The sequence below is a fragment of the Colius striatus genome, chromosome 11 (genome assembly GCF_028858725.1).
Source record: "Colius striatus isolate bColStr4 chromosome 11, bColStr4.1.hap1, whole genome shotgun sequence".
NCBI classification, from domain to species: domain Eukaryota; kingdom Metazoa; phylum Chordata; class Aves; order Coliiformes; family Coliidae; genus Colius; species Colius striatus.
In genome coordinates, this window is record NC_084769.1 from 22,520,065 (window position 1) to 22,547,439 (window position 27,375).

The 27,375-nt window shown below is 37.5% G+C and overlaps 1 protein-coding gene across 1 annotated transcript in view; it reads left to right on the top strand.

Moving 5' to 3' along the window:
• MYO3B (myosin IIIB) overlaps nt 1–27,375 on the top strand; it is a 177,825-nt gene that overhangs the window by 121,434 nt on the left and 29,016 nt on the right. The window contains exons 30-32 of the mRNA XM_062005192.1: nt 5,250–5,370; nt 16,725–16,788; nt 17,664–17,802. Of these exons, the coding sequence (XP_061861176.1) occupies nt 5,250–5,370; nt 16,725–16,788; nt 17,664–17,802 (324 nt within the window). The remainder of the gene's footprint in view (nt 1–5,249; nt 5,371–16,724; nt 16,789–17,663; nt 17,803–27,375) is intronic.

Genomic DNA, 27,375 nt, shown 5'->3' on the forward strand with positions numbered 1-27,375 from the left:
CCATGCAGTGTGACTGTTGTCCCGAAAGACTTAAGGGAGGATTTTAATCTGGTTATTTCATTTGTGAACTGACATGCCAAAATGCCAAATGAGTGGTGCATGCGATTCACTTAGATCCGAGGTGACATCACTGAATTCATTTTAATTAGGCCCACTTTAGCCATCTGGAAGATACTGTGCAGCTCTGGTCAGGACTAAGTTTAAGTATGCTTCCAGAGGTGAAAGGCAAATGACTAATCCATTGAGCCACCATCTCCTCCTCCAACACGTGCTCACACACTCACCATATGTCACATTGTATTGGAAAATTCTTTATCAAGAACTCAAGATTTGGGCTCTTTTTTAAAAAAATATAAGAAGTGATGGATGTTCAGAAGGAAACCAGATGAAGCATCCCTTTGTAAATGGCTTTCCTTCTGTAACTTCTGCCCATGCAGTGTTGCTCACTGTTTACATATCTCTAACATGTGCTTCTGGCAAAATTTACTCCATTATAGTTAAAAAAAGAGGGCCAGGGAACAGCTGCAATTTTCTATTTTACATTTATAATAAACACAATCTCTTAATAAGAGTGTTACCTTTGGGATTTTCCACAGTCAAGATTTAATGTTAGGTTCAATAGAAGACAGGGAAGTATTTCTTGAAAACCCTACATTTACCTGTCTGTGGCACCATTTACATGCGTGTGTACGTGTATTCAGCAAGTACCGTTGGGGGAATATTGGAATATAGATCTATATATTGGAATATAGATCAAAGAATTACAGGAGTAAAATGTTAAAAAACTTACAAGCAATTTATAAACATATCTAAAAGTATATTATTTTAAAATTTTCCTGAAAATAACAACCACTAACTAACAGATCCAGTTTTACCTTTTTTTTTTTTGTCATTAATTTTCTTCATTTTAAATACATTTGACAGTTTACGAACTATTGCAGAGATGTATGTGTTTCTCATAATGGCAGCTGAACTGACTCATTGTGTAACCTTAATTTCTCACTCAGGGTAAACCAGACTGGTTTGTACTGGATTCACAGCATTGGTTACTTTGCTCTTTCATCTCTTTGTGTTCTGTACTAGCTTAGGCCGTCCAGTAATTCTTCACTTTTAGTATCTATCTCTAGTAACTATTAAAAGCCTACTGCTCATGTGCAGAGAACATGTGAGGAAAAGTGAGAAGGCCTTATAGTTTTGAAGTATGAGGTTCTATATTCTATCCCCATCTCTGAGCTAAGCTGTATTGATGTGAACACATCTGCATTTCCTTTTGGATTTCTTTCCTGTTTTTGATAAAATGAAAAGGAGACCATTCTTGCTTGATTTCATGCCCTTTCTGACATCAGGAAGGAGGAACAATGTACATTGTCCAACAATACATTTGAAAACCTGTTCCTTTCCCTCTCTGATACTGACAAGGACTTTCACAATCATCTTCACTGTTTTTATTTGACCAAGTCTCAAGATCAGAGACTGTGATGCATGGTTATTAAAAAATCTCTGTCCAAGTTGTGATGTGCATCAGTGACACCAGTCCTGATTGAAGCCTTGGTGAGTCTTCCTAATAGTCACTGCATCTTACTGATGGTTACTGCTTGTATGTGAAAACTCGTGACTTGCTTTCTTGTAATGCTTCTGCTGAAGAACTTGAGACAAGGGCTGGGTTTTTCTGCTGTTAAACAGGTATCAACCAATATCCATTCTGAGTAACAGGTAAAAGAGAGAAGATATTCAAGAGACTCAGCAAAGGATGTGACTCTCCATCCCTTTTAGTGTTCATTAGCATTAATTTGGCATTATTTTTTATGACTGAGTCCTTCTGCTGTTTAAAAATACCATTTCATCTCCTTTCTTTATATTTTTTGTATAGACCTGTGATTGTTTAGCTTTGATCTTTCTACATTGTGTTCCACAATTTGCTCTGTAACTACATATTTCCTATGGGACTCAGAAGGAGAATGCCTGGACTTTTCCTATCTGGAACTGTGCAACATCATCTGTACTTAGACCTCAAAATACAGGTGTTTAACTGCAAGACATAACATTTCAGACACTCTAAGGTAAATATGTTCTTGGTTTGCTAGGTGCTCGAACTGACAGAAAACTCATTTTGTGTGTGAGTTGATCTGTACAAGTAAAAATTCATGTTCTAAATTGTGGCATATAAAGCATTTAATAGAAGCAATAAGATCCTGTTATATTTGTCTATATAAAGATCAGGGTTAAAGATATTGTTGCTGGGAAGTTTGGAATATAGACTGGATAAGGTGAAAATGAGGTGACAGCTGGTAATCATTCTTCTTCAATGATGCAGTGATTGTTCATGGAGCAGTAGCAACATGAGTCTGCTAATTTCACACTCTTTGAGCCAAGTGCTTAGTGTCAAAACCAGCACCAGTCAGTAATGCAAATTGCTGTGATGGAGCAGCTTCCCAGCCTTACAGAATCCCCCAGTAGAATTCTCTGCATGTGCATTTCTTTTGAAACGTTATAGATCCAGTTAATAAATGTTGAAAAGATGCAGTCCTACTAATGCTCCATGGAGCTTTTGAGAGAGTCAAGTTTGTTTATCCTGCTACTTCGGTTATCCCATGAGTCAAAGGGAAAGTAGCAAAAGTACAGCCATATACCTGTCAGATTCAAGGTATTCTAGAAGAATGTTAGAAAAAGTTGCAGAAAGGTTAAGTTGAAGAGGAGTTGAGTTTTGAAAATATGTATGAAAAAAAAGACAAAGTAAAAACTATGATTGTTAAATCAGATGTAGCACAGTTTATGTAGGGAATGAAGACAAGACAAAAATTATTTTAATGACATTAATAAAAGCCTCTGGGGAAAAAGAAAAATAACTGAAAAAATAAAATCACAGTAGGTATCAGGGTTGGTTTTATAGACACATACAGGCAAAGAAATACTTAAAGTAGATAAATTACTAAGGATAAAAGTGAAGTTTATCTTGTTAGCTCATTTGTTTTAGCACTACTTTGTCTTTACAGTAGTCCATCAACTGACTGATACTCAGCATGTTTCATCTGCAGAGAGGTGGCTGCTGGCCAGTTTTCTCTGTTGCCAATATCAGAGGAGGCTGCTTGTATGGTCAGTAGGGGATAGTTAAGAATTGGAAACCTGATCACGTGGAGCAAGTGAAAGCTTGCCTCCTCTCTGCCAGATATGCCAACTTTTCCAGTCTGATTGTTAAGAGCAGAAAGTTCTTCAGCTTCACGATACCTGAGCTCTGTATTCAGTACAACACCTCAGCAGGCACAACTTCTGTCATGCCTTCCCCTCTGTAAAGTGAATGGTTATTTATTTTAGTAACCTCTCATTACAAGGCAATTTTTGCTGCTTCTTACCTTGGAAACCTCAGTAGCACTGAAATGCTTAGATTGTTATGGTGCATTGCATACCACAGCTTGAACTGTTCAAATGGTTTTCATTTTCTTATATTGCGCAAATAAGTTCAACACCACATATTTTTGTGAAGGCAGGTAGCTGAAAAGGCCATTAACACTATACACGAATTAAAATAGAAAAGGAGAGATTAGTCACAGCCTTTTCCAAAAGGAAAGTGCAGATGCAATTGAGGTAGCTCTATTTTGTTTCCTCCACCATCTTTTCATTGCACAGAAAAAAAGGCACGAATGAGGAGCTAAATTTGTAAGAGTAGCTAAATGTAAGAAAAAGGAAATCAATCAACTATCTCATAATTTGGTAATAATTGAGGGATTGCAAATTCTACAGGGTCTTTATTCTCTGTTGTGTAGGTAATGGCTACTTCTACTATTTTCATAAAATCAGACGCATGAGATAGAGGGAAAACTCATTAATCTTCAGATCAGCTTCTATGTTGTCATTTTTTTCTATATTTATTTTATCTCCTGATTTCCCTTTGTAATCTACAATATTACCTTGACCGTGATCCTGCATGACCTAGACTTCATTTGTGTGCCTATCCTACATCATGCTCTAATATTTAACCCTGGACTCTAGGAACCCCAATTAGAGAGAGGGCTCTTTTCCTTCTTTGGGTGGTTAGTCCCCAGGCTGACTCAATTTTTGCACATATTTAGCAAGATTAAAAGCTTTTCTTGGACAGGGATTTTTTTTTTTTCCCTCAAAATCATAGTATTTCCTGAAGTTGGCTCTAATTTTATTTTCCGTATTGTCTTACTGTTTAAGTTTCAGTCCTGCTAAGCTGATAAGCAGCTCCTTTCCCTCACAACTCTCATCCTTCTTGTTCAGCAACTGCTTATTGTACTATTCAAATAAGGCATTGCTACTGTACATAATTTCTTCATTATTCATCCCTTTCTCCCCTTTAATCAAAGTATTTCTACTTAAAATAATGCTTGGAATAAACCCACAGAAATAAAATTTTAAAATGTGTAGATTTAAGGTACATTACAATACTCTTCAGTCTTTGTCCTAAGTAAATTATGTATTGTTATCTGTGGTTTGTGCTGGAGCTTTATTACTAACTGCTTACAGGTGTCAATAATTCATGCAAATTAATGTAAGATAAAATTACAGAAGTAATTCAGTTATTTAGGTACCCAGATCCAGAGACAGTCCGTGAATGTATCTTTAAAATGTTAGTGATTGCCATTTTGTTATTTCCATTCACTGCATGCTTGCCACTTCATTTAGAATTTCTAGTGATTGTTTTGTTCTGACCTTTTTTTGAATCGTATAAATTTCAACCTCTAAATTTTCCTTCCTGATTATTTGTATAAGAGATATTGAAAACATTTTATTATGGTTACAGTTAATTGAAAAATAGGATGAGATATTAATTTTTCTCGTTTTCATTGAACCTACCTGCCCCTGTCTCCTCACCACCCCATCCCACGATAAAAGCAGTTCAAACTTCTGATTCTGTAAATTCCTGACTATCTCAAATCATAGCAGTTGTGATTAAAGATGTTTTAGAAGTGATTTTCTACTGTGTATTTAGTTCTAAATTGTATTCCTTTTTAAATTAGACGCGTTCTCATTTTGAGGCCTGTTTGCCTTGCTGAGGCTGTGCCAAGTGGTCAGTGTAAGAGTGAGGGTATAAGGCCCCATATAGCTTCCAACAGTTGTTGTTAACATTGCAAAGGTCAGAGCCACCCCTGTGAGATGCTAAGTGTTCTTTCTGTCCAGCTGGTTCAGTAAAATTTGAGGATATTCATCTCTGCACTGCAGAGCCAGGAGCCAGTCTGCATTTCAGGCTCTGGCAGAATTTTTCACTGATTCATAACTATGTTTTTTAGCTTTCAGGGGATATATTGTTCGTAAAAACTACACGAGATTGAAAAACACCACTGGCTGTGTAGCAGATCCTCCGCTTATGAGCAGCATCTCTCCTTCTGATTTTGACTGTGAAGAGCACTGGTGAGTTGAATCCTTTGCTATTATCTAACAGAAGTCATTTTCCACACAATAGGCTCTGAAAGGAGCAGGGATGTTGTCATGATTCAGCCAGCGCTTTGGGAATCTGCCATTTTCTGAGGATGAGCAACTGTATCTTAGCCAGTCCCCCCACCAGCTTTGTCATGTCAATGTTCTCCTAATTAGCAGAGTTAGATTTATTGTTGCTGATATTTGTCATGAGTTGCTGTCCTGTTTCTTTGCACTTCTCGGAAGTATCCAGAATACCATAGACTGTGGACAGGATTGCAAGTGCCCAGCATTTCAGAATTGGTTGCAGTGCATGTTATTAAATTCTCAGGAGTAGTAAGTTACCCTTCTGTGTCTGTAAAGCTCCATTCAGGCCAGCAATCAGACAGGGAAAAGGGCAGAAAAAAGCAGATGGACAAGTCATCAACAGAAAGCTTAGAAATACTGTAAACTGTAATAGTGGTGTTCTCCTCTTTCCAGAGGAAAAGTATTTTAACCTTCCCTACCAACAGAGTCACTCCAGATAAATGTCTCTCTGGCACTTCCTTATGTATGAGATACAAGAGAGATCTGTTACACTTTTAGCTGTTACCAAAGTCTCTAACAGTTTTATAGGAGAGGTGGGTGCATTTGCTGGATGAATCCCATTGATTAGCAGATTTCAGTGACTAAGAGTTAAAAGATCTCTTCTGCTGTGGAATGGGTATAGGGATATCTCAATGCATTTTATAAATGCAGATTCTGTTACATCATTTAAGAGTTATCTGAGGAAATCAGGAACTTGCTTGACTGGAACTCCATACTGTTATTCCATTAAGATGAGATTTTTTAAGTAATTGTTAACTTCCTCAAAATGGTATTTCTTTCTTTATCTATGTTTATAACCCTGAGTTATGTTACCTTCCATTCTAACTGTGGTTGATTAGATGGAGGAATGTCTGCTACAGGCTCTTGTGCATTATTACAGGATTTTGATCACGTGTAACCACCTGTATTCTTGTAGGTTAGAAGGGCTTCAGAATCTCTCCCTTGCAATATTCTGTTTTCAGCAAGAAAAATATTCAGGCCATTGGACAAGGACCAAATGGACAAAACAAATGGTTTTTTTCATGATTTTCAGGGGAAAGCATGAGCCTACTGCAATTTACCGTCATAGCTCTGTCTTTAGGTTTCTCTGCCTTTGGTTGCTCACCGGGGCAATCAGTTTCCTAATATGTAATTCTCTTCCTGTGCACGATACTCCTTTTCTGTCTTAAGTAGTTAAGGGCTCTGTGTATTTTGTAATCTCTTTAGAACCATTGATGATCCCGTGGTCATTTGTTCTCCACTCAGCACGATTGCTAAAAGCAAGAGATAGTAAGCTGCCTATTATCAGTTTTCTTTAGCATCCCAAGTCATAGATTTTGCAATGTAAAAAGACCGTGGGTTTTTTTAATGTGATCTAGAGTTTTCACATGGACTTGTTTGGAGGCACATTGCCTCTTTAAACTTTCCCTCATCTGTATTTTTTTTTTTTTTTGTAGCCAGAAATGGTTTCCTTATCTTTTTGCATTAGCTGGTTTCTGGAGGCCCTTGTTGCTCTCCAAACAAATGTATTTTTCTGGATTAGGTACAGCTTGCTTAACTCTACATCCCTTGGTTTTTGGAGATCCTTGTTGCTCTCCAAACAAATGTATTTTTCTGGATTAGGTACAGCTTGCTTAACTCTACATCCCTTGAGGCTCACAAAGATTTTATGGTTCACTTGAGGTGACTTTGGTCTCTGTTAAGCACAAATATACAGACCTTTAAAGGTATCCTGTCACCAAACTTAGATTGAAATCAATGTCTAAATGCCTTTGGATATCTGGCCTGAAGGTACTCCTGTAAAATACATTGGCCATTCAGGTCTTGCACCCAATCCTGATTGCTATGCACAACCAGACAGGGAAATAAATTCATACCTTCTTTTGCCTGGAGTTGCCAAACTGCCATTACTGCTGGCAGTTCTCAGGTTTAACCCCAACAAATATCGAAAGCTATTTGCCTACATTTCTCAGCATTTCTCAGCAGGTCCCAGTGGTTTCAGTGAGTCTGGAAAATGTTCAGCATTTCACAGGTGATGTGCAGAATCTTAGGAGTAAATTCAATAACTTCCCATAAGTCAAGTCTCACTTCTACATGTAGCTATTATTGGGTTGTTGTGTTTTCAACATACAGCTCTTCAGTCATACAGGAAACTTGTAGGAAACAGGAAAGTTGATGAATAATAGTGCAGATACTTAACCCAGTAGCTAGTAATCTGACCCTAGAGAAGACAGCCTCACTGTGACTTCACCTACCGTGGGACTAAAGCATAGAATAATAAAATCTTCTCTTTGTTTCCTTTTGTTTCTTTTAACTATTTTTTTATCTCCTTTTTTAATCTTTTTTTTTCCTAACTAACTTGTGGGTTTGGAAAATGAAAAATGAGCTTAAAGGTACTCAGGCTCAGAAGGCAAAATTGTATACAGCTCTGTTCTATTGTATGCACATGAATATAACTATACATTTAAATGTATGACAACCTGCTACTTTTTCAAAGATGTTATATTAAAAAAGTTACTGTATTATACTATATAGAGAATCCTCAGTTTTACTGAGTAATGAATTTCAAAGTGTTCAGGAGAAATGGTCACTAAAAAAAATTTAATTCCTTCAAGTAATTTGAATCTCTACACCTAGTTCCCACTCTTCAGTCAATGAATGCAGGTCATAAGCAAACTCAAACTAATAAATGACATAGGATGCTCATTAAATACTCAAATTTGTTCATCAAACATTGCATTTTAAATGCTTCCTGCTGGTATATGCTTGACTTGACAATCAGCATTTGAAAACCAGTATTAACTATGTTTGAATGTGAAAATCCTATATGAAGCTCACTTCACAAGTAACTAAGTAACAGTGAGAATTAGCACATTTCTCTGATAGGTATAGAAATAATTGTAGGAAAATAATGTAAACGTTAGCAGACAAGCAGCTTTGTCTCATTGAAAAAATGTTTTTCCATTCAGTTCCACAGAGCTGTGAAGTTGCCTGTGACTCCTTCAACCCCAAAAAGGTCTTGGCACTAATTGTGCAACTAGAAGACTAACATTGTGTGAATTCCCGCCCTAGAGCTAATCTGTATGTGCAACACTTGGCAAACCTTTTCTTGATGTCATCAGCTACTGAGAAGAGCTTGCAGGCCTGTGTGGCATGAAGAAACTCAATCAGTCAAACCTTTTCCCAAAGTAGCTCGTTCAAAACGTTAAAAGGAGCAGAGTTACTTTAAAGAGCCAAACATGGTCAAGACTTAAATTTAAATAAGGAAAGTGAAAACCTTTCAGAGCCTTTTTACAACCCTGCAAAATATCACATTTACCCTTCTACACAGAATTGAACAGGAAGCAGAAAAGGGAGGAGTGTGAGAGGGTCTCCCCTCTCACAAGGTCAGCACAGACACCAACCTCTCCTCATGCCTACCCCCATTTTATAATTGGTTATTGCATGAAATCAAAGATGCTACTTTTTGCAATGGCATAGCTTCAATTTCAAGTTAGTATTAAGGATCTCTTGAAATAATTAGGAATAATTTGTGGAGAAGGGAGAAGTAATTTTCTAAAATGTCCTCTGATTTTTAACTTGTTAGACTGCAGATCTCTAGTGAATGTATTTTTCATAAATGTTCTTGTTCTTAGCAGGATAATCTACAGTTCAGTGACTACAGACTTTAATCTATGCTACATTGTTCATGTTCTTGTTCAGACGGAGCTGTCATCCTCAAATATCTTTTAATCCCTTTAGAATCTGGTCAAAGCATCTGTAACCTGCATGTTCCATCATCTTCTTATCCATTTGCCTCCCAAATGAATACTGTGTTAAAAAATACTGATATGATACTCTGTATTGGTCTTTTTTTCACTGAACTGTAGCTCACTGACTGATAAATATCACAATATGAGAGTTATGTGTAAAGGATCAGTGGCCTTATACTATGTAGTACAGCAGAAAGCATTTATTTATGTAGTACAGCAGAAAGCATTGTTTCCCCATAATGACTTTGTTACATATCAGTTATGTCTGTAAAAGTAACTGTGTGTCTCTGAGTATCCCTTGCTCCTTTGTTTCTTATGGAGCTCTGTGTATTAGGGATGCATGGTAGAAGATACTTGGCATCAACAGCAGTTTACACTCTTCAGTCAAATTAATTGTGATTTTTCTGCTTACGTCTTTCTGGTTTTAGCTAGTTGGTATCACATTCACGCTTTGGTCAGCATAGGTTCTCAGAAACTGTTCATTTTAGGAAAACTTGACATTCATGTGAGGCTTAGGGAATCCAGATTGAATAATAAAGCCTGAACAAAGCTTCACAGACATACCAACTTAGGTGTTTGGAAAGTTACAAAGAATAATTATTAGTGTTTCTCTGTTTTACTGGAAGTAAACGTTTCAAAGTCAAGTTCCAGATATGGGTCTATTTCTACTCATTAATGGCTTGACTGATGAAGCAGAATCTGATTACTAAATTTGTATCAGCGCTAAGTGACTGATGGTTACAAGGTTTTAAGAGGGAAGGATTAGAATTAGAAACAGGAATATGGACTGTAATGAACCATAAAATGAATGTCAGTCGGTAATGGCATCCTGCTCCAAAGTTTACATTGGATAGTAAAAATGAGGATACATACTCCCTCACATGTGCATTGTAACATTTTCTCATGACTGTCAAGACCTCGGTTGGTGTAATATATTAGATACTGCACTTCAAGAAAATGAGTAAGTCTCTCAGCAACAAAAATGATTGCATATCTCTGTAAACCATGATAAGGAGGGATCTCCATGGGAAATGGAAAACCAAGAGTACATGTTGTTCATTTCTCCAATCATGAAATTCTGATGTGAAGAGGAAAGGAGTAAACTGTTTTCCACTGCGAATGTGGCAAGAAATGCTGGGCTTTCATTTCAACATAGGAGAGTTAGATTAAGCATCAAGAAAATCTCATTGATGGTAAGCCTAGATAAGCCCTGTATAGGTTACCTTGAGAGGTTTTGACATCTCCATCACTGGAAGTTTTAAAAATCAGCTTAGACAAACTTATGACCAAAAAAAAATATGTAGGTGTAGCTGATTTTTCTCTGAAAATGGGGACAGCTTAGATCATGTGCCAACGTTCTTTATATGATTTAGAAATACAGAGTGATTTTTTGAAATGTATTATCTCTGTGCCAGTGGAACTGGCATTGCAAGTCAGCCACTTCTATAGCATCGTAGTGCCAGCAGCCATTGCTGCATCAGTGTAGGGAGTAAGTATAAAAATTGTTCTAGATGAATTCTTCTTGGATCAGCTTTACTTGAAACAGCATTGTTGCTCTGCCTGAAAAATGAACAGTGTTCATATTTGAAGGCCCTGCTACAACTGGAGGCTCACTGAAATAGCAGACATGTAGATTCACCTAGATGGACACTGGTGTGTTTAGCACGTAAACATAATATCCTTTCTATCACTATGAGAACAGAGATTAAACATCATTTCAGTCACATGAGCACAGATCAGTTCAGAAACTGGCTCAGTGTGAATTAAACTGTTCTGTATAAAAATACCTTTGCCTTCTGCTATGCATTCTTTGACTTGATCTGCAGCTTACCTATCATTAAAACAGGGTTCACTCAGTCAATAAGAAAACCTTCCTTGGATTCTTTAGATTAAAAGGAAAAGAAAAAAAAAACCTCAACTAAGTTAGTGTGCTTCTCTTCTTCATGGATAGCTGCTGGAAAGCATTGCATCTCCATATTTTAAACCAATTTTTTTAGAGAATCTTCAGATGAATGCCATCAGCAGTGATCTACTGCTTACACCCCTCTCGCGCTGCTCCATAATTTCCTTCTTGGACAATTTTAGCTTCTGCCAGGATGGCACTGTGATTTCTTGTATAAGTCATCTTTTGAATATGAAGTTTCATTTCTTTGCACAGTAAAATCTGGTATAAAGACATTTTGCTTTCCTTTAATTGCTTTACTTTCATAGCAAACAGTAAGGTTATTGCTTGTGATGAAAACAGGAGGTCTGTAATTCCTGTGGCATGTAGTGAAACCCATTGGACCTGATTCTGTTGTCATGTAAGCTTATAATTACTTTCTAGTTCATAAGTTCCAATAGTTCTAAAAGGCATAACTTATAAAAAGTTTCTAAAATCTTATAAAGAAGTAAATGGAAATTTGGGCAATTTTTTTCAGTGTCATTGGGTTTTTTTCCTTCTCCCTGTCCCTTTGTAATTTTTCAGCTTCCCATACTGGAAGGACTGAATTTGGTCTGTTCACGTTATTTCTGAAAAGTGAGCTGTGTTCTTTCAAGCGGAATACCTAGGAGTATTTTTAACATTTTCAAAAGTATTTAAGTGATGAAAGTCCAAATTCTGTGATTTAACTCTCATAACAGCCAGAATAACTCCAAAACTAGTAACTTTTCTCTAGGATAAATTAGTTTGAGCTACTAGTTTTATGCTGCTATGGTTTAGCTGCTTTCAGTGTTAAGGATAGTGTGGCTGTACAGTATACAGATGTGTAGACAGACCCTAAAAATCAGTGTTTCTCTTTTTGTCAATATTTCTTGCTAAATGAGTTATTAATAGACAGTTCATATGTGAAGACTGAGGCATATTACAGCTCAGTAGCTAAACATTCAGCAGCAAATTGTTGTATTGCCTAACTGAAAGCAGATACATGAACCTGGATCTTTTGAGTCCTTCCCAAATAAGTGTGCTGGCTGGATCTCGTCTCTCTAACACAACCACTTTACTGCAAATGTAGAAAATAAAAATTTTTAGAAACAATAGGACAAGCAATGTCTTCAAAGATACCTCAAAATATCCTGCACCTCAAAATCAGCTTCAGGTGCCACAGTTGCCGTTACTGATGGACTCTCCTGAACTAACTACTGCTGAGCTGCCCTCCTGTTGCTATTGCATTTTTCATATTGCATACTAGCCAAATTTTCAGAATAGCTGAGAGGCTCATTTCAAGGTGAGCTCGTCATCTACAGTTGATGCCACATTTTTAGAAGTGTCCCCTGACAGTTAGACATCTGTTCTTCACAGGACAGGACGAGAAAAATAAAATAAAAGTAAAACTAGTAAAAAAAAATCTAGTAAAACTAGTAATCATGAAGTACATACATCAAGGGACTGGAACATCTTTCATACGAGGAAAGGCTGCAGGAACTGGGGCTGTTTAGTCTAGAAAAGAGGAGAATGAGTGGGGATATTAATATTTACAAATATCTAAATGGCGGGTGTCAGGAGCTTGGGACATCCCTTTTTTCTATTGTAGCTAGCAGTAGGACAAGGGGTAATGGGATGAAACTGGAGCACAAAAAGTTCCATTTAAACATAAGAAAAAACTATTTCACTGTGAGGGCGTTGGAGCCCTGGCACGGGCTGCCCAGGGAAGGTGTGGAGTCTCCTTCCTTGGAGGTCTTCAAGATCTGCCTAGACACATTCCTATGTGACCTGATCTAGGTGAACCTGCTTCTGGAGAGGGATTGGACTAGATGATCTCTAAAGGTCTCTTCCAACCCCTACCATTCTATGATTCTATGATATCAGCAGTATATTGTACATTTTGTGGAAGGATGGACTATCTGTACCACATACAACCCAACTTAGGATTGTTCTGGTCCGAAACACAACATCACTGGGATCCTGACAGAGTGTCAGGGTCTACGGCTTCAGAATTCCAGAAGCTGATTTTTGCTAACTTAAGCTATACAGAAGGCAAGTTGCTGAAATTTACATGCTTTACACATTTAGACAACGTTCCAGCCCTTAGAAAGTATGCAAAATTATGCTAAATTCTGCACTTTGTTTTATTAGTAGAGGGTAGAGATTAGGTCAGGCTGCAGATTTAAATCCAGATCAAAACTGCCTCAAGATCTGAATATTTCAATTCAAATGATGATTCAGTCCATTTTGGCATTGTAAGCGATTTGTAACATACTGGTCCAACAGCAGGTTTTGATTTTGACATCCACCACAGTGATATTTGAGGATTATCCATGATTTTTAGAGCATATTGGGTTTGTTTTCTGCAGTATGAGGAGGTGTGGGAATGAATCATCTCAACAAATGCTTGAGTAATTTTAGGGAAAAATTATCTGACTAATCCTACTAAATAAATAGTTATCTAAATAATATATATATATGAGATAAATAATAATAAAGTACTTTACAGATAACATGATACATGCACAAATGCAGTGTTGAATACAGTCCTAGGCATATTTTATACTTTCCTGTACAAGAAGTGTGCCAGTACAAATGGTAATGCATTTTTAAAATGTATCCCTCCATTTCTTCCAAGGAAAACCCCAGTTTAATTTCAAACTACAGTTTAGGCAGCATGTTTTCCTTCTCTTTCTTAGTGTCAAAGAATAGAGAGGAATTTACATTCTGCTAACCTGACAAGCAAATCCACACTTCATTCACAAATTTGCAACAGTACAGAAAAGTTGAAGGTTTACCATGCTCATGAATGCTTCATTTTGTTCCCATACCCTGGGGTAACTTACTGACAACCATGATGCCATCATTGTTGTGATTAGTTTGAAATAATTCAAGTAAATGCTCTTCAGCTGGGTAAAACATTCAGACAGACTTTATTAACCTAGGAGCCTTAACCCTATTGCAAATAAGGCTTGAAATACTTCAGTAGCTTCTGTGGATGTCACATAATACATATGTTACCTAGTAAATATGCATGGTTATATACAGCTATCAAAATTAATAAATAATATTCTAAAATGTTTCAACTCTGTCAGTAGTGTTTTTTTAATCTGAAGTATATTTAAAGGGGATATTTTAAAGGTGCATTTTGAAGCATAAAATGCACATGTGACCAGACATATTTTTTTTAAAGTCCAATATGTTGTTCTGTTGTTACATGTGTAATTTATAACTAATGTAGCTGCCTGAGACAGAAGTACTGTCAAAAAAGAAACTTGAGATACCATACATTGTATTTTTTAATCAGCAGAGCAATTTTTGTTCTTTACATTCTCTACTTCCTCTGTGACTGAAAAGGCCTGAAATGTATTCAGTTGTAATAGCTGTGTAAAACTAGAGGAGCTACTTAGTACCTTGTAAAGCATTTTCCCATCTATGAAAAAAGCTATAATATATATGTCTAAACCAAAATCTGCGACTGAAACTTATATTTCAGATGTTTTCATCTATAAGTAGAAATATAACTGCTAATAATTGTATGTTCAGGAATGTCGTGAGGGCGTTGGAGAGCAATGATGCAATGGCTGAGGCATGTTTTGATGATCAGAAAATCTTGCTTTTAATCCCAATTTTAGGACCATGAACATATCAAATTATATCTATAAACCTCATTTTTTTTATTCATCAAATTAAATTGGCAGCATCTTCTTTTTAGTTTTCCATAGCTAAAGATTTCTGGAGCAAGTTCTGTCTGGGTGGACTTTACTATTTAAGAGATCCATTGACTTCAAAGGCCTGCCAACAAGGATCAAGGCCTGCAGAAGGTTTTTATGGTATTTTAATTAGCATTAATGAGAGCAGGAGTTGGCTTTTAATACTTTTATGGTGACATAATATGATGATAAAATAATAACAGATATAGACAAAGAATGTTAAAAAGCGGGAAAAGGAGGCAGGGGGCCTCCTTGGATGAACAAAGATCTGCTAGGACAACTCAGGGAGAAAGCAGACATCTATGAGAGGTGGGAAAAGGACATGGTTTCTTGGGAAGAGTACAGGAACATTGCCAGAGCATGCAGGGGTGCAAACAGGAAGGATAAAACCCTTTTATAATTAAACCTGGCCAGGAAAGTAAAGAAAAACAAGAAGGGGTTTTTCAAGTACATCAGCAGCAAAAGGAAGAATAGGGGGAATGTGGGCCTGCTGCTAAACACAGAGGGTGCCCTGGTCACAGGTGCCCTGGTGCAGATGGATGAGGGGACAGTGTACCCTCAGCAAGTTGGCTGATGACACCAAACCGGGAGGACTGGCTGATTCCCCAGAAGGCTGTGCTGCCATTCAGCGGGATCTCGACCAGCTTGAGAGTTGGGCAGAGAGGAACCTCATGAGGTTCAGCAAGGACAAGTGCAGAGTCCTGCATCTGGGAAGTAACAACCCCATGCACCAGTACAGGCTGGGGGTCAACCTGCTGGAGAGCAGCTCTGCAGAGAGAGACCTGGGAGTACTGGTTGACAGTAAACTAACCATGAGCCAGCAATGTGCCCCTGTGGCTAGGAAGGCCAATGGCATCCTGGGATGCATCAAAAAAAGCATGGCTAGCACGTTGACGGAGGTTCATTCTGCCTCCCCTCTACTGTGCCCTAGTGAGACCTCATCTGGAGTCCTGTGTCCAGTTCTGGGCTCCTCAGCTCAAGAGGGACAGGGAACTTTTGTAGAGAGTCCAGCGCAGGGCCACCAAGATGATCAGGGGACTGGTGCATCTTCCTTATGAGGAAAGGCTGCGGGAACTGGGGCTGTTTAGTCTAGAAAAGAGGAGACGGAGGGGGGATCTTAATCATATTTACAAATATCTAAATGGTGGGTGTCAGGAGGTTGTGGCATCCCCTTTTTCTATAGTAGCTAGCAACAGGACAAGGGGTAATGGGATGAAACTGGAACACAAAAAGTTCCATTTAAACATAAGGAAAAACTATTTACTATTAAGGTGAGGGAGCAGTGGCACAGGCTGCCCAGGGAAGGTGTGGAGTCTCCTTTCTGAGTTTTTCAAAACCCACCTGGCACGTTCGTGTGTGACCTGATATAGACGGACCTACTTTGGCAGGGAGTTGAACTAGATGATGTCTAGAGGTCCCTTCCAACCATTCCTACCCTTCTATGATTCTTTGAATCTGAGAATTCTTACTCCTTGTTCTGTACTTAACCCAATTGGCTTTACGAGAATGCAAAGCCATGTGTTTCACTTCTTCCTCATCTGTCAAATGTTCAGTGTTTAAGTTTGAAATCTGTGCAAACAGCTTTTTGCGGCCTTGAGAAAAAAGTAAAACCTTGTCAATTGAATTTTAATACATTAATTTCATAGAATTCTCATAAACTCATTTTACACATATGCACATATGCACAAATTTTTAATGACAATTTAAATACTCATAGCCTGTTACTGTGTTTAATATGTGTACTTCCTTATGAGAGGAAATGGGACTGGTCTGTGTTTTCTCTGAATTGATTGTTAGAAATCGGGGGAGGGGGAAAAGGGGAAATCACCAAAAATGTGTATGCCAGTAAACCTTTTATAAGAATGAAGAAATTACAATATTTAAGTTATTTATTTTATTTTTCTTTGCTTTTAGGCAACAAACCAGTAACCAGTCTTCTCCCATCGTGCCTGATTTTCTTGACAAACAAACAATAAAGGTACTGCTAAGTTTGTATTCTAAAATAACATCACATTAAAACTTCAGATTCCTGAGTCCACAGTTCTGCAATGTGTTCGTGGCTACTTGGCATAGCCGTCTGAACATGAAACCGTTAGTGATGTTTTGAAGTCTTTGAGACAAAAGCCTGCTTGCTAAGAACTTTAGTTCTGTAGAAAGACAGGGAGGTACAGTGAATAAGAGAATCAAAAGGCTGGAAATTTGCTGCTGAGAATAAATGCTAGCTGCTCCCTGAGGTGATTTGTCTGTGCACTTCACTTTCTACAGATGTTAGAGACTCTTTTTTAGTAAGGACCTGAGGTTCTTTGGTAGCACTTTGATATCCTGCTCGAATTCAATATGTGAAATGGAGGAGTCGCTCTGTGACTTGGAGCACAGCATAGTCTTTGAAGTCTGATCCAATTTTTGCTGCTTACCATTTGATGTTGAAAGGATGAAATGGAGAAAATGTACAGTTTTTGCCAGTAACTCTGCTGAGCATATGTAAGATTAAAAAAACAAAATCCCTTGGATGATGTACTTAGAAATGTTAAGCAGATTAATACCTTCCTATAGCTTTTTTCTAAAGATACAAATTAACTATGAGAGGAAATCAGCATACAGTGCATGCTATGATTTAACTGCATGTGGAAAGAGGATAAATAAGTTAAATGGAAAAAATAAACAAACGTTTGTGACATGGGTGCTAAGTCAGTGTTGCTGAAAGCCACAAGAATCTTGTGTAACTTTAGCATTAGACATTTCACAGAGTCGTAGAAAATAAGTTGCTCTCTAAGAGATCACAGCTATAAGTTATCATGACAGAGTGGAATCGATACGTTTCTTACATGCCTAAGCCAGCATTCTTTATTCCAGAAGGATTTGGATGACATTTCTGCTTCTCCATTTATTCGAAAACATTTATTCGAAAGGAAAGATTCACAATCAATTAGCCAATCCCAGTCAGTTACAGACCATCAGTTGTCAAGTCCCTTGATATCCCATAAAAAAGGAGGTAAGAAACATAGTAAAGTGACAGAAATATTTTGTTTACTGTTTAGAAATTACATGTTATCAGCATGTAACTTGCTTTATATATTGTTGAGGTCTTTTAACAATCCTCTGAAAGGCAGAAAACATAAAGGAACTAACTTTCTTCTACACATTTTCAACGGGTAAATAAAAAAAGTCCTTAGGTACCTGAATTACAGAGGCAGAAATGTAAAGATTTTTAAAATAAAATTTCTACTAAAAATGTGGTTAATAATCTTGGAATATCCTTTTAATGAAATCAAATTGATGACATTTCAAGAGCTTCAGCTTTCTTTTGCATTCCAGCCTCGGAAGTGGGAGACAGTAATGAAGTCTCTCATATTTGACAGAATAAAAGACAACTTATTTGTTCACACAGACAAAGATTCAGTCAGCAACACAAGAAAGTCTGAAATAATTCTACAATCTATGCAATGTGAGTTTTTAATTTTCTTTGGTGATACATTGTTTTTGCTGTGGTCAGTAACATTGTGGAAAATTAAATTAAAACATTAGGACATTTATAGAGTTTTAACTGGCTTATCTTTGAATATTCAAGAAAATCATTCCCTATCAGAATATTTTTCTCTGTTATTATAGTCATTGTGTCCTTGCTATACCATCAATACAGACTTTAATATTGAATAACTTCCATAGTTTAAGATGAAGTAGGTTGGCAATGTGGTACCTGTAACTAGAGCCAAAATATAAATTATAGTGCAGTAATTTCCAGGTTATTACTGAAAACTAATTGTTTCTAATATTTTGCCAAACATTAATATTTCTGTTTATAATGGGACATCTTTCATCTTGTAAGTCTAAAAATATTTATCTGAATAATTTAGCCCTAATCCTGCAATGCATGTGTTTAAACTTTACAGCGTTCAGTTAAGCAATTTACATGGTAAGAACGTAGGTATTTATGGGAAATCCTTCAGTTGCAGGGAATAATGCAAATGTTTTTTAGTCTTCTACACAAGCATAATATGTTTGCCATGCTAAAACCAGAATAGTATGTAAACACAGCAGGTTGAGAAATCCATTATTGTCTCTTCATGCATTTCTGTCCATATGGGTTTTGAATCCATAGTGCAGGACTGCAGGGGATGTGTACATTGCTATCTTAAATTACTACATGTTAAACAATAAACCTGTCAAACAGAAATATCTTCATTGCAGCAAATCTTCATGAGGAAAACAGTCAGGGCTTCCTCTGTCATCCTTACTTGCCCTGTGTACTGTATGTTACCCTGCAACTAGTCTCCTTGAAATCAAAGACATTTTGTCTGAGGTAAAACAATGGAGAGAGTAAAACTGGGAGAATTATAGCCTTAGCAAGCATGTGATTCAGAGCCATTACTTAGTAATTTAGAGAGTCTTCAAAAAATGAGATGTGATAGAAGAATAAAATTTGAAGAAGAGAAAAATGCAACATTGATCTGAACTATTTAAAAAACAAGTATATGTAAATAAATAATGTAAATGCACAGAAGTAAGGAACTTCCTAGTTCAGCTTGAAGATATCCAGATAGATGATCATATAAATCACACTTCAATGACTAAGTATTAAGGAAATAAACCTGCTGAAGAATAATAACTTCCTTGGGTGCTTTTAAACACACGGCTTGCATTCAGAAATTCAGATGCTTTCACATGCTGCTCAATCTGCATTCACTCTTACTGTGTGAAGTACACTTTTAAAAAGAGAATGTTGTTAGACCTATTGTAAAAACCAAGTGAAATATCAAATATCTTTTGGGAATAAGAGCACAAGCATAAAATACATGTGTTTTATAATGCAGGGCTATACTACATACTCTGTAATTTACACAAAAATAGCTGTCCACTAGCTGGTCCAGATAATGCAAAGACTGTTACTTTTAATGGCAAAATATTATTCTGCAATGTTATAGATTGATTTTGAATTCTCACTAAGTTACGTTACAGGCTGAACTAGTCCGTCATCCTAGTGGTAGTGCTGTGGACTGGAACACAAAGGCCAATGGGGAAAGGAATGTGACAGGTTTCTGCACTGGTCTATGACCTAGTTATGAAGCACTGTTGATGTTTGCTGAAGGAGGGAATCTGTATCCAGGCTTAAGCACAAAGGAAAGGATTGGTTACTTGTTTCTCTTGAGGTCTCGGTAGGTAAGGCTTTAGTGCAGTCAAGGAGGGGACAGAACACAAAAAGGAAATAATGGTTGATATAAGTTTACCTATTTTTGTATTAATCAAGCAGACGTATTCACTCACATCTTGTTATCCAGCTGTTTAATAACACAGGATGCCTGATCTTATTTGTAGATTGGCAAAGGAAAAATAGACCAAGAAGTTTCCACAAAGATCCTGCAAAGACTATGCTTCATAATTAATGCAGAAACAAAAGCCTCTTTTTCACTTCAAGAGCCTTTACAGTGGGTCATAGAAAGACTGAGCAGTATGGCCAACCTACACACAGCACAAGTTAAGAGCAGGCATGCACTGTAGTTGCACAGCATCACACGGGCTGGCTCTGTACTGCCCAGGCAGGACTAGCAGCAAAGCCAAGGATTCTCTCCAGTGTCTCAGCGGTGACACACTGCCTGGGCAGGGAGGAGAGTCCAGCCAATAGTAAGAAACCAGAAGTTAATTATTCTAGTCACAATAAAGTAATTCCGAAATAATCAAAATAATCTACAAAGGCCAAGCAGTGGTATTCCTGTAGGTGAGATAGGTAGTGAGGATGTTGGAAATTATTAATGTGAGTGCCTCATAGGGAATCAACCAATATAACTTTGCCTCAAAAGTAAATATGCCAGACTTTCTGACATACAAAGGATATATGTTTCTAAAGGCATAGTTATAGTATCTGCATTGACCAGAGGATGACAAAATTCTTAATGCTGACACAGACATTTTGAGCAAGTGAGAACATAGGTGGAGAGTCTCTGGCCGTGGACGTTGTCTTCTGGGAGAACAGTATATGTCTTCTGATGATGTTCAATTTATGCCTTGCACCTCATAGTATTATCTGCTATGCTGAAACTTTGTGAAAGGTAGAAAAATTTGCCAGAATTCCGAGAGATCTGGAATTGTGGAATCTGCAGCGTCTGTTGCCAGAATTTGAGGCAGAGGAGTGAAAATTGTGTGACAGTTGTACAAGTAAATAGGCCATTTTCAATATAATCTTTTATTTTGGATTTCTTAATCTTTTATATTCTTAAAACTAGTGGAAATAATGTAGCTGTGTTGTGTTTGGAGAAAAACGTGAACATTTTTTGCACTGATTGAGGGCAAGTAGATAATGAAATGTGTTATTGCTTGGTGGGAAGGAAGTCTGCTGCCCACCTCAGACAGTACTGTGGACAAGTTTTAGTTACAGGCATTGTGTTCATGGGAGACATTATTCCCAAAGACTGTGATTATCATCACACAGATAATATTTACAGGTTTGTCACTCTAAACAGGAAATTTAAAATAACAATGACTTCATTAGTTGTGAGGGCTTAACTCCAGTTTTAAAGAAGTGATTCAACTTTAATTCTATCAGGACTGTAATCTTGAAACAACCAAGCCACAGAGAATATACTTAGGTGATTAGTCTTTGTATCAGAGAGAGTTTTCTTTGAGTCAAATTTTGTTCTTGAAAATACCCTAAACTGCCACAACCTCAGCACAATAGTCTTGATTCAATGTCTTGCACTTGCAAGTGAAATGTGCTTAAATATAAGGGAATTGTCTTATTCTACCTGGTAGTTGAACACTGTAGACTTAATTTTAACTCTTATCTCATTCAATTCCTATTTGTACCTTGTTTTTAAAAAGATAACTGCTACAGCAAGGCAATAATCATTATTAATTCGTAAATGGGTGCACTTTTTATCTTTTAATTCACAGAAAGTCAATATCCCAGCATGACTGCAGTAGGTACTAGGTAAAGAACAGGCACTATCTCACACAAGACATCGCATCAAGATGCCTGGTAACCGAAGATGCCACTTGACTTTCTGCAAGTGAGAGGGAGATCAATCCAAGGCATTCAGCTGTCTCTGTGTAACTCAGCTTCCTATTTGATTCCATTAAAGCAAACCTTCCCTTCTCAATGAAAAACAAACCACTGCTACATAATGTAATGTGAATTGCTAGTTGTCATTGGCAGATGGTGTGATACTGAGACATGGATGCCATTAATTTCAGAATCCTATCATTCAGAATTTTAAGTGAAAGGATTTGTAATCTATTTAGAATTATTTTTGGTTGTTTAATCAGGAGTTTCGTTTCATCATTTTTAAGCCCACCACTGAGACTAATTTTACATTGAAGGAATGTAAATCATGAGAAACTTGACTGTAGTCAGTAGAATCATAAGAGTAAGCAGAACTGGATCTCAGTTATTAAAAAAAAAGGACATGAAAAAAATCCCTATGTATTAGGGATTTTTGAGGCAGAGGGTTTGGGTTGCTGGGCTTTTTTTAAGTGAGCCATGTTTGAATAAGTCATTCTTTTGCAAATAAAATGCAAATAAAATACCATGATGATGAGACAGTCTGAATGTTACAGGAAACATTCAAAAAGGCCAAGGTAGTGTTATATACACAGTGTGATCTGATTGTGCTGACCATGCCGTAGCTATGTACAAGACCTTTGAGATCTCCTCAGTATTCTCCTACTACGTATCACTCTCTGCAGAGGAATTACTGTTAGCCATATTGCAGTTGAAGACTCGGGCAGAGGAGTTGCTGATATGGTATGCTATCTAATGAATTTCCATTGAAAGGATCATGTTATAGTATTGTTCTGCGGCTTTTCAGCTGTAATCTGATTGGTCATGAGCAGGGAAAAAAAGTACATTCTTTTTCTTTTTTCATCAAAAAAGTATCACCAACTCACTGACCTCTTCACATGTGGGATAAATGCTGGGCTTTGGGCTTAGTAAACAGATACCATGTTTCCAAATCATTCATTTTACCTTACCTTAAATGTATGAGGTAATTTCACCTTACTGTACTTTAATTTTACTGTACCTTAAATGTATAAGTAGAAATCATAGGAAGTAGAAGATTTTTTAGGATGTCTCTTGAGAAAATAAGCAGAAAATAAAGCTACGTCTCAAAGCAACCATTATTATTTCTATCAATATGAAAAAGGATAATCACCTTTCTAGGTGATTTGTAAGGTTTGTAAGGTTGGATATTTATGCAGATGGAGTTTGTAGTGCAAGTAAACCTATTCGTGTGCATAGCATTGCATGTGGTGGGACTCAACAGGGGCCCGCATGGAAAGCCTTTGTTTATGCTTTCTGGATGTGCTGGGTGGGAGCCTCTTAGCTTCACTAGTCATTACGCCGAGAAATACAGTAATTTAGTTTCAGTATTTCAGTTCTTCACCATATAGTTCCAGCATGAATTCAGAAAATCTGACTGCTGTAGATGTAAGTGAAATCAGCTGAACTTCTCTCTCAACCTTATGTAAATTTTTCAGATGAGACTTGTACTGATGATGTTTGTGTCCTGAGCCAGTTCACCCATAGATGGATGCCTTCTGTGATGGCATGATTTGCAGACTGCATTTTGCCAAAGTAACAGACCAACAAATCTGAAAAGAAATTGGGTGTTCTTAAGTTTTTCTTTGCTGCTCTGCTACTTAATTGTTTTTTTCCCCTCCAACAGACAAAGACACAAACAGTGACAAGTGATAAATAGAAGCTTTGATTTGTTAAACACGTTAGCTTTATGTTTAGCCCTAGGCAGTGAATTTCATTATAGGCCGGTTTACTCCTGGATTAGTTACTGTGATTGTTTCCAATGCAAAAAGATTTGACCTACAGCCATGACTGATTATTATCAAAGATGAGAGATAAAATAAGATGCAAGCAAACTGCACAGATAAACTTAAATAAAGTTCTCCAGAGACAGCTCAGTACTTATTCTATATAAAACAAGTGGATTGTGATTAACTGCCTAAAGTCATATACAGCTTAATAGAAACCCAGACCATGGTCTACAATTTGCATGGCTGATCGATGTAAATGAAAAATACGCCTCTGACAAGTAAAGATAGATATTTAGGACAAAATATGTACAATTACATACGTTCCAGTCTAGATACTACAAGTTACTCATAGGTACAGTTTGATAAACACATATTCAATTCAGTAAATCATGAACTGGCTGTTAAGTATTTGGGTGGAAAGAAATTACTTTATGTCAGGTATTCACTGGCTCTGCTCATGATAATGCTTGTATTCCTAGGCTTTTTGTCACTATTTATGCCTGCTTACTAGAAGTATTGTGTATTTCAGTTCTCTGATGGATAAATTCAGTTGGTTATAGTGGTTTAAGCTGAATACAGCAGTAGCAAATACTAGCTTGTGGTGGTAATTATGAGCTTGCAGAGCTTATTTCTGTCCCTAGGCAAGGATAATCTTTCTTGAGGATCTTCCTCACAAATGGAGAGAATTACTGGGAGCCAGTTATGCTCATGTGTTGTCTGATGTTGACAGTATACCAGACAAATAATGCCACACTCCTACCTTCCCTGCATACAACACTTTTGCCTAAAGGGAATATAAGAATACCAACATCACAGGATGTATTGTTATTGCTGACAATGAGAGGAAGAGAAGCTGCTTTCCAATGTGTGCTCTGGCAAGCAACAAGTGTCTCAACTTACATAACAAATTATGTGAAAGAATGGTTTTATGAATTCTAATATTTCTTTTCCTAAAATATCTTAGTACCTGTTCTTTGTCTTTAAGGTTTGTCCTGCCTTTTACAAATCAGTGTTTTATGTAGAAGCATAAGCAATTAACTATGTAAGAAGGCAGGAAACATAACTATATCATTAACCAGGTATGGCCTCTTGCCTCCCATGTTTGTCTGCCCTAGCAACTGGGCTAAGGCTACCAGGGAGATTGCAGAGACAGCTAACAAGCTGAACAGTATCCCATGGAAGACTCAGTCACCTTTAGCACTCCTTCCTCAACTGACTCTCTTAAATTTTGTTAGGAATCAAATATAGATAATGTGTATGATTGTGTGGTATTTAGATTGGAGAGCTGTACTAGCTCTTCACCTTCAGTGGTTGTTTTCTCTATAGGCTGGCAAGTACATCTTTGGTTCTTTGTGGCTTCATGAGCATAGTGCTATTCTTGGGACTCCATCTCACCAGTGTGTAAGCACTGTGTAAGTGTTTGCCTCATGCACACACACAAAAGTCACATTTAGAGTAAGGAAAAAAAATTACATTGTTCTGGCCTCTTTTTGTTAGTACTAGGATTTGCAAACACCAAAAATGCCCTCTAGCAAAGTGGTGCAATTGTGTTTTCTGCATTCTTTTAGTGCTGTGCTTTACTGCCTATTGTTAGTTATGATAAAGAGTAAGACTGTCAAATGAATAACGGTAATCTTGGGGATTTTAAAAGGTTTATTTGGAAAAAAAAAAGTTTGCTGCAGCTCTTCAGGAGAACTGTGAGCTAATTTGAGAAGCAGCATATTTGGGTGTAGTTTTAAAAATTCAGAACAACCAACTGCTAAAGTTAAAAAATGGTAAAAGGGATATTTGTGTAACAAAAATCTTTGAGCTGTTGATTTTTTTTCAGAGTCAGTTGAATATATATGAAGTTCAGATCTGCATCCTGTCTCCTCTAATGTCCCAAGAGGGCACAGGTGTAAGATTCCAGTTTGGGCTCTTGCCTCATATTTTGTTCATCAGACTTAGAGATGAAGTGATATAAATTTCTTAAATCTGTTGTTGTCTATGTGCTTGCAATAATTTTTTAATTCATAAGAGACTGATAAATTTGAAGGAGTACTACTCTTAATCTCTTCATGAGGGTCTGTTTCTTGCGGTGTTACTCAGAATATTGGTTAGGTTGAGTCTACAGTGTATGGCACAGAATTGAGTTGGAGGCCTGTAGCCAATAGAGTCCCACAGGGATCAGTTCTGTGGCCAGTCTTGCTCAACATCTTCATCAACGACCTGGATGAGGGGACAGAGTAATCCATTCAGTGGGATCTCGACCACCTTGAGAGTTGGGCAGAGAGGAACCTCATGAGGTTCAACAAGGACAAGTGCAGAGTCCTGCATCTGGGGAGGAACAACCCCATGCACCAGTACAGGCTGGGCATTGACCTGCTGGAGAGCAGCTCTGCAGAGAGAAACCTGGGAGTCCTGGTTGACAAGAAACTAACCATGAGCCAGCAACGTGCCCTCGTGGCCAAGAAGGCCAATGGCATCCTGGGATGCATCAAAAAGAGGTTCTGCCCCCCCCTTTACTCTGCCCTGGTGAGGCCTCATCTGGCCATCTGTTTGTCCAGTTCTGGGCTCCTCAGCTCAAGAGGGACAGAGAACTTCTGGAGAGAGTCCAGCACAGGGCCACCAAGATGATCAGGAGACTAGAGCATCTTCCTGATGAGGAAAGGCTATGGTAACTGGGGCTGTTTAGTCTAGACAAGAGGAGACTGATGGGGGAATCTCATTAATATTTGTAAGTATATAAATGGTGGATGTCAGGAGGTTGTGGCATCCCTTTTTTCTATTGTATCCAGTGACAGGACAAGAAGTAATGGGATTAAGCTGGAACACAAACAGTTCTATTTAAACATAAGAAAAAACTTGTTTTACTGTTCAGGTGAGGGAGCCCTAGCACAGGCTGCCCAGGCTTGTTCCTATGTGACCCGATCTAGGTTGACCTGCTTCTACAGGGAGGTTGGACTAGATGATCTCTAAAGGTCCCTTCCAACCCCTACCATTCTATGATTGTATTATATATATCAGTTTTCTGTCTGCTGTATCCAGACTTTGTGCCTTTTGATCATTGAATTCAGACCCAAGAAGGGTGACTTCTTCAGCTTCTTATCCAAAACAGTTCAACTGCTTCAGAAAAATATAATTTTACATGAGTAGATTAGATATTTTTATTTGCAAACTGTGGTCTATTTTAAAACATTCTCTGGGAAGAATGTAGTCATCACAGAGAGCCACAACCAGAGATGTCTCAGGCTGTTGCAAATGAAGTGGGACTTTCTCACATTTCATCATCTTGCAGCCTACATGATAGTACCACACAGCACAAGCTAATCATTGACACAAATTGAAGAAAGTCCCAGTTAATTCACAAAACTTCCTCTTCCCACCCACAAAATACAGACATGAAAGAAAAAAGGAAAACAACCAACCTGACCTTTTCTTGGCGAGGAGGTATGTAAGTAGGGTAGAAGAAACCATGTTCATGACCAATGAAACTGTACAGAACTTTATATATAGGGAAAATGGGTGAGAGACATGGAAAGACAACAAGTAAAAAACAAGCCAAATGTGGAGAAGGAATATACCAACAAAGGTGAAACTCATGTAGAGAAGCAGGCCAGAGAAAGGAAAAGAAGAGCATGACATGAAAAAGTGATGGATGTTAAAAAAAACCCAAACAAACCAAAGCCAGTTTAGTTTCAATAAAGACAGAACACTTGGGAGCCTTAGCAGTGAAATGCTTTCTGTAGCATTGCTTCTCTTGTATCTAGTTGCTGATGTTTTTCATGGAAATTTTAATTCTAGCTTTACTGTATTTGAAAGGAGG